General features: G+C 38.0%; 1 protein-coding gene across 4 annotated transcripts in view; it reads right to left on the bottom strand.

The window, feature by feature from the left end:
* Positions 1-2,155: 2,155 nt before the first annotated feature.
* Positions 2,156-8,761, bottom strand: part of TENM1 (teneurin transmembrane protein 1) — a 701,438-nt gene continuing 694,832 nt past the window's right edge. For 2 of the 4 annotated variants that reach the window (XM_031445499.2, XM_064482772.1), the window contains one exon: positions 2,156-8,008. In XM_031445499.2, the coding sequence (XP_031301359.1) occupies positions 7,250-8,008 (759 nt within the window). In that variant the 3' untranslated portion in view covers positions 2,156-7,249. The remainder of the gene's footprint in view (positions 8,009-8,761) is intronic. The other 2 variants (XM_064482770.1, XM_064482771.1) reach the window with 1 other exon arrangement.

Genomic DNA, 8,761 nt, shown 5'->3' with positions numbered 1-8,761 from the left:
CAGTTTTTTTCACTTTTTCTTTCCCAGCATAAGCATCCTTGCTATTTCCCAGTACATAATAACTTGCACCTTTACAGAGGTCATATCCTTGCCATATGTAAAATATTGCTGTCTAACATATACCTGTAAGATGCTGAGTAAAGGTAGAAACATGCACATATATTTTCAAGTGTACACCTTTCTTAAGAAAAAAAAGTGTGTCAGCAAGCCCACAAGGAACATGACAGTTTATCAAATACTTGCTCCTTTCCTCTGAAATTTGTTCTTAAGAGATAAGGTCAGTAGGGAGGCAAGCTTAGGTAATTGTGCCTTTGGCTGTTACAAGCAGGGAACCTCTGTGGTAGTACATAGGTGGAATACGCCTACAGAGGATGCCTCTGATTAAGTCTTTGGGTATAAACTGAGGGCTGGATTTAAGATATTATTTGTGGTAGAATGGATAGAGAACTTAAAATGTGAGAAACAGCTTTAAAACCTGTGAAGAATGTTTAGATACCAGCTTATGTTTTATTTGATTCACTTTATTGGGTTCAGAATCCAGAGTCTATTAATAATAAAACCCAGATTTGCCCTTGAGCATTTCAAGGTTACAAGATGCCTAGTGTTCCTGTTAGTGGGCTATAAATTCAGCTTTGTCGCCTATGTTTGCCCTTGCAGTAAATGGGATACCATAATTTTGCAGTTTGCAGCTAGGGATGAAGTTAAATTGCCCAGTTTGGACACTGATAATTTGAGACGATAGGCCAAACTTGTAGTAAAAGACTGAATTTTCATCATTAGGTCATTTGCTTTTTAAATGAATATTTTTATGTGGAAAGAATATAACAAACCTGATGGACTTCTCGGGTTTGTCACTGATTAGCCCTGTGACCTTAGATAAGTCAGTCTGTTTCTATTATTGCATTTACCAAGCAGGAACAATTATATCTTGCTCACCTCACAGGATTATTGAGGTACTAGAATTATATAAATTTAAGCTGGTAATATTACTAAACGTTTAAATAACATTGATGTTCAAAGATCTCTAAAAGTGAGGATGACTAGGGAAGGAACATGGCGAAATCTCTTATGTCCTCTTTCTTTTTGTATTGAGGGCGGGGTGCGATGCATAGTTTGAAAAAACAATCTCCAGGTGATACTAATATTCCCCCATTCCCCGCCCCTCTGCCTTGTTGCTTTTTGCTGATTGGTTGTGTTGAAACAGTTGGGATTATCTTCTGCTCTGTGAATCTTTTCACTGTGTCTGTATATATTATGGTGAGCAAAAAGGCAGCAGGGCATTTTACAGGGGTGTAAATTCCAGGAGTCCAAGCAACTTTCAGTAACAGGCTGTTTGGATCATAGGTACCCCATTACGATCAAGAAGAATTTTGGAAGATCCGTTGGCCAGCTCTCCCAGTGTCACTCGTAAACATCTTGTGAAAAATAAGTGCCAAATGGTGATTGTAACTGCCCAGGAATTGGGGCCTTGGAAGACTTGTTGTTTTTGAATCTTTCCTGATTGTCGCCACCACCCCACTCCACCCACCCCATTCATTTTTGGCCAAAGCATTTGGGTGCCTTGCTCTCCCCCACTCCTGTTTTGCAATTCTTTGTTTTCTTCCTATTGCCGAGAAAGGCATCTACAGGAGAGAGAAACCTTTTAAAAAGTCATAGCCTAGAGGCATTTAAACTTGAAACAGCTATTCCTCTTTTTAAAAAATTTTTTTTCAGTTAAATGGTCATTTGTGTCAGGGATCCTATATGTATGAAAAATAGAAGTGAAGAGACATCTGCTTAGGATTAGTGACTTTTGGATTTCTGCACCTACATTTTCAAGATGACGGGGTCTTTTGTTCCCTGTTAAGGAGCCACTTTTTAAATCTCAGGTGACCAGACTGACTTGAGAATACAGTTTTGATGCAGGAAAAATAGATATGGGGTGTGAGGAGGGCTGTGTCCCAGGCTTTGGTTGAGCTTCGAGCAGGAAAGAATTCAAGAGTGAGACACAGTTGAGTAAAAGTAGATTTATTTAGGGATACATCAAAAGGCAAAAGAAAGGCCACAAGGTGTTGGAGTTGGGTGCTCAGATTAGAGTAAAAGTAGGTATGCACTCCATAGACAGTGTGGGCCATCTCCGAAGAAGGAGAGAGAGGGGGTGACCAGGAGTCGCAACATTGCCAGTTTTTACGGGCTCAGTGGCTTCATATGCTAATAAGTGGAAGGACCAGTCTAACTAGCCTGGGGAAAGGGCTGGGATTCCAAGGAAGTTGGCCATTTCCCACTGTTTGACCTTTTGTGGTTAGCCTTGGGACAGTCTTGGCACCTGTGGGCATGTTATTCACCATGCTAATATATTACAATGGGTGTATAATGAAGTTGAAGTTCTACTAGAAGTCAAATCTCCCACCATCTTGAGCTTCAAGGCCTACTGGGGGTTGAATCTTTCCCATTCTGGTGGTAATTATTGTGTTGTTCCTTGAATGGCTGTGCCCTGCCCCTTCCTGTCTCAATTTGGCGCATGAATAAAATGGGACACAGTGTTCATTTGCAGTTTTATTTTTTAAAAATGAAATATTCAAAGTACTTTTTTCTTTCAAATATCGACACATAATGTTTAACTTGAAATATTTACAGCATGTTGTTGTGATGCTCTTGTAGAAAAATGCATGCTTCTGGCCTGAAAGCCAGAGCAAAATGCAAAAGACCATTTAACTGCAGCCAGAGAACATGAACCTGTACAGTATCCAGTCACTTTTCAGCACAGGAGTGAGAGCAGGAATACAAAACTGGAACCTATTGTTTCCTAGCAACATGGCTCAGGCCATTATAACACAATTTCCAGTATGATTAGAACCTCTAACTGTTGTTATATAGAAACTGAAAATCTTGGCATACACTGTAAACATCTTTACTTCTCATGAGAAAGTAAGCAGCTAAAAAAGAATATTTTTTTGACGTAAAGGCTATACTTCTCTTTTTCACCTTCTCTCTTACTGATGCTTTTGCCAGAAGAATAGTAAAGATTTAGACATTGTCATGATTCATACAAGTAAAATATTTTTCAAGGACACAATCTGATATACTAACATTTATTTAAGAGGTTAAAGTCCACCACTAAATCTAAGGAAAGATTTTTAACTGCCAAACACATTTCCTTTGACAAATAATGTAAGATGACAACTGCCAAGACAAAATCCACAGCAAGTTTAACTCTAACTATTTTCAGTTACTGTTTAGGAAGTAATTTCTTCTTACACACAGTAGTATATTTGGTCCTTAAAAGCTTTCACATGAAGGACACACTGAAACAGTCACTATTTTGCGGTTGAATTCTTTTTTGTTGTTGTTTGTTGTTTTCTGGTTTTTTTATTTGTTTTGTTTTGTTGTTTTTTGTGTTTTTTTTTGTTTTTGTTTTTTTGTGTTTTTTTTGTTTTTTTTTGTTTTTGTTTTTGTTTTTTTTTTGCAGAATAAAGAACCTTACAGAAGGCTGTGGAAGAGCAGTCTGGGATCTGAACTACTAGTCAGGTCAGCTATGTGTATGCAACTTCCGCCAAGAAAGTAAGAATGTTGCATCCAATCTGGAGCCTTCTGTTTTTCCACAAGTTATAATACACTCCAGTCTCTCCAAAAGTGTCTTTCCATACTTGATTACTGCACTTTTGCTTCCGTTAGCGCTGAACTCCATTACAGTCACCCTTACAGGAGCATATCTTTATAAATGCAAAAACTTTGTCCTGACTCTCTTAGGTGACATGATAGTGGGGCCTGGTCTGGTTAAAAGAATATTTTTTAAAAAAGGAAAAAAAGAAAAAAGAAAAACGAGTAGAAACAACATGATAGAATGCTTGAAACTATGTCAACAGTGATGAAAAAGAAAAATCTTATGAAAATTAGAATTTAATTGTATAACTCTCTAAGTAGTTAGCATTTGAATTCCAAATTATATATCATCAATTTTTCATACATTTGGCTATGTTGTATATATTATATTATATTAAATATATAGTCTGTATAGTATAGATCTTCTAGATAAATTGACAGTAAAGGACACGCTTATTTCATACAATATTTTGTTGGGTTAAAAATAAAACATATGCTTATTTATATGGTGAGGGTTTTATTAAAAATTATTATGAATTGGGCTCTAGTTCCCTTTCCTTCAGGAGTCTTGCTTCTAATCAATAATGATTAGAATGACAACTAAAAATAAATATATTGAAATGTTCAACTGTGAACTTCTCAGCTCATTTGGATTTCTAGACTGTAGTGCAAGAGTCAAAACAAAACAAAGCAAAGCAGCACAAATAAAATGGGCCTAACTAGGAAAAAGAAACAACCACGGAGTATTCCCTGCCTCCGGCCCAGAATATTCTTCACAGGAGAGCCCAGCTGTGTGCTCTCACTCAAACTAACTTGAGTGGCATGTGGCTGTGTAGTGTCAGCCGCCTGTCTTCTGGGTATGAGAAATTTACAGATTTCTCTTTAAAATGCTTTTACTTTCATCAGGAAACGCAAATGAATTGTTCTTTCATTCATTTAAACTTGAGAACTTCAAGTCAATGAAGGCATTCTCTGTATTCAGAAGAGGAGGAAGTGATGTGCTCGATATCTCCATGTTCTTATTAAGAAATGCTAAAATATTTCTCTTAGATTTACTATTCATTAGTGCTAACCTTTTGGGTCTTTTTCTCTTTCTTTCCAAAAAACTTTGGAAGCGGTAAAAAGAATAGTAATAGTTCAAGGCAGTATTAAAACCACAGCTGCAAGTGATAAAAAGTGCATTTCCTGAATATAATACAAATATAACTTTAAGAAACTAAAGGCACAAACTAAATAAATATGTATTACAAACTAGAAATGCACAGTTCAAGGTAAGTACTATTAAGTCAAAGCTTCAAATATTTGTTTCTAATGGATATTTAAAGCAGTTTGAAAATGATACATCATCAGTGAAGTGCAAAAAAGTATAATTGCTTAAAATATAAGCAAAATAGACTCTAATATTGACATCTTGGATTAGTGATAAAATACATCATCACATATATGAATGCACTCTCTATATACAGTTGATAAATTGTTTTTCCATTGACTTAAAAGAACATTAGAAGTTCTAGGAACTTAAGGTCCATTTTTAGGCTGGTGTGGAGGTATTCAAATTTTCAACAAGTTTGTTCGTAATTTCAGAATCCCATCCTGCATAAATATTGTACCATTAACACAGGCCTGATTCAGGAAAAAAAAATCCAATAGTATGATTGTAGTCTGGATTAGTAATCTTTTGAGCTGATGAGCTTCCAATTAAGAGGAGAGATGAGCTCATCATGAATTCTCTCTCTCTCTCTCTCTCTCTCTCTCTCAGAATACACACATATGATGTGATAACCCCAATCTGAAGGTTTTGAGAATGAGATGTTTGGATACACCTTTTCCTACTGTCTGTGGGTCCTTGCTTTTCTCTCACTCTACTTTATGTAGTTAGGGCCAGACTCTTTAACAAAGCTTAACATGAGCCTGTATTTTGACTTTGCATATTTTCAAAAAAACTGTCATCACAAAGCAAGGCAATGACCCCACACTGCATTTAGGTAGTGGCTGGAGAGAATCCAAACTGTGACAGTCCATCATAAATTCTCCTTCAGACATAGCAAATGTCCAGACTCAGTGATGAAAGAGCTGAAGCTGGCTCAGGGGAATTTTCTATAGGCCACATTGAGCTGTCATGTATTTTCATTTGTGATAACTTACAATTACGCAACAGTTTACAAACTGTCTCTTTGTCACTGGGCTCAAATCTCCCAGCTCACCAAGGGACTTCTCTTACTACAGGAGTCATAAAGATTGAGAAACTGCAGCTGATATTAACACTAATCCTGATCTTTTTCTAAATTTTAACTGATCGTGGAACAAAATCACACTTCCTGGAAAATAGTTATTTTCCTAAGCAGAAGAGATGATTAAATAAAAAATAAATGGGCAAAGACAGAACGAAAATAACTAACCATATAAATTATGTTTGTAAAAACTAGTCTGCCTCTCTATAATTAGTTGAAATGCTTTAGGTTGGAAAGGGCTCACTTAATTAAATTTCCTGACTATGGCTGGGAGATGTCAATACAGAATTGTACATTTGAAAGATAAACCTAAGTGCGGTGAAACAACGTGGCAGCAACTACCGTGATGTTTAGTTTGGTCTTCCCTTTGGTACTTTCCTTTCACCTTAGTACTAGGTCTATCTGTTTTTTTAAGGTTTCGGCTCTTGTGAGTTTCTGCAGTAGTAGTGAGTGTACTCTAGCGGTATCCCACGCGTGCATGCCTGTGAAAGCCTTTTTTTTTTTTTTTTTTTGTACCAGAATCACACTTTGTAGTAAATTACCTTTCATGTGCACAAAACCATTGGATTTAGTGTATAAATACTGAATCACGAATGTGAAACTATGACCAAAAGACACCCTATATATAAATGAGAATTTCCTACCCAGGTTAATAAAAGCTATGTTTACATGACACCAATACAGCTGGACAATTGAGTACAAAATGTAGTCAAAACAGGTTGAGGCGGAGAAGTTACACTAGCCAGCTGCCTTGGTATCATGTACGCACAAGCAGATAGTGGCAATTGGGTCTGGTGCCCACACCCACGGGGAAGTGTGGTACACGGAACGCAGCCACCACACGCCAAAACACAGCACAACAACATGGCATTTACTTCAACAAGCAAGGAGAAGTAATCAGGGAGGAAGGGCAAATGGGTCCTGACTCTAGGAGATGGTGGCTGAGGACACTTTACACTTCTTTTGAAGCTTCCTATAACAGATCTGATGAAAGAGCTGGCAGTCTTTTGAAATGCAAGGTTCAGATACTATTGCACCACCTTCCAACTAGCCCGCAAGTTCTGCCAACAGTGAAATAGGAAACCTCGGGTCACAATAGAGATAGAGAACCTTGGGTTCTTTCTTTATATTTGAACATATGCATGGCTCGACAAATTTAAAGTGGTGCTTGCCGAATTTTTTTTTTTAGTTGTTTGAGCTCTACTTGTGTTATTTTGAATACTGCCACACAAGAACTAAATATCTCTGTCATTTCTCAAAGAGTTTAAACAAACAATATTAAAATACCATCTTCCGTCACATTGAAAGGCAGTTGGATATGTTTTTCCTCCATATTTACATATACAGAGTTCTGATCTAGAAAACCGTTACAATAAACCATTTTACGTTTTAAAAACAGGCAGTCTTTGGTGATGCAAAGGCAGGGATTTTTTTTGTTACCTCCTGCCTATTTCGCTCTGTCTCATAAAGTGAATATTGTTGGCACTGTCAGAAAGTTCTAAATACTGCTCAACAGACAACACAAAATACCCATCATAGCCTTGAACTCTCCCAGTGCTCAAAAGCTGCTGCTTTTCCCCCTCTGTCCACGCCCGAATACCCTCTTCCCCTTCCTGCAGCCTCCTCTGCTCCTTAGTCCAGGCCTGGGCCACAGCGCGCTGTCTGGCGATCTCCAACACGTGATTCTTTTCCTCTTCGACAGTGGTCCCATACCGGATGTTGAAGCACAGAGCCCCGTGCTGGAGCTGGATATCTGCAAACCGTCTAGTCCTCCCATTCACCACTGAAGTCATCTGGGACACCGTGACGTTGACCCCATTCTCTAGAATCCGCCTCCCCCCGGTGTTACCGATGAGCACCAGGTCTTCCTCCAGGGACCCAAGCTTAATGAAGTAGTGAGTGTCCCTCCCCTCTATGGTAAAATGTAGGTTTTCCAGGTAATGAGCATTATTGAGAATGGCAGCCAGCCGCCTGCTATCTTCATTGGCTACTCCTATAATATCAGCTGTTACTATGCCATCCTTGACGGCGAATTTTATACCTTTTCCAAAAACAGAAGGAATAGCAGCAAACCTTGGTTGCTTCCCTCCTTCAAGGCACCGTCCATCATTGTATCGGGGAGTCATAGGAAGTTGGTCCAAGGAAATGAAATTCCTGAGCTGTTTCTGGAGCTCACACTGAATACCCAGGATGGTCTAGGAAAGAGGAAAGACACAGAGCAAGAGCAGCACAGGATTAGACACTTGACAGATGCTCGGTGATTGTGGAAAACAAGGGCTGGCAACATTGCTTCCTTCTCTCTTGAACTTGCTAGCTTATGATTTAAAAACAAGCCAAATTTGGAATCTCTTCATCAGAGATTTGGAAAGGAAAAGGCTAAGAAGTGACTTGATCACCTGGCATATATTCCTTGACATCCTGGTGAGTTAAGCATAAGGAAATATGTTCAAACTTGATACCATAGAATCTCAGAGCTAGAAGGCACTTAAGTGGGTCTAGCTCTCCAGAGACATTTCATTTTTACCAATTCAAGTAACACTGACTAGCTGTTTATTACTGGTTGTAGAGTAATACATTAGCCACAGTGACATATAAAGAGATGGTATAAGGTGTCATTCTTGCTCTCAAGTGGCTTATGACCTTATAAATAACAAGGACAAATCAGCAAGTTCACTGATCGTTTTCATGTGGATTTAAAAACAAAAAACCTTTTTATGCTTGCAAATTTCAAGCATACTAAGAAATTAAAAGAAGGGAATAATGAACCTCCAAGTATCCATTACAAAGCTTCAGCAATTTTCAACATTTTGCTTTTCTCAGTACTTGTAAGTACAAAAAGCACTTACATATTATACGTATTGGCAAAAAGTGATAAGCTTATAGTATCTATTTACAATTTCCTTTCCCTTAGAATTTTTTACACTCAGATTTCAAGCCCTCCCACCCAA

The sequence above is a fragment of the Camelus dromedarius genome, chromosome X, assembly GCF_036321535.1.
Source record: "Camelus dromedarius isolate mCamDro1 chromosome X, mCamDro1.pat, whole genome shotgun sequence".
Taxonomy (NCBI): Eukaryota; Metazoa; Chordata; class Mammalia; order Artiodactyla; family Camelidae; genus Camelus; species Camelus dromedarius.
This window is presented reverse-complemented; position numbering and strand designations above follow the sequence as displayed.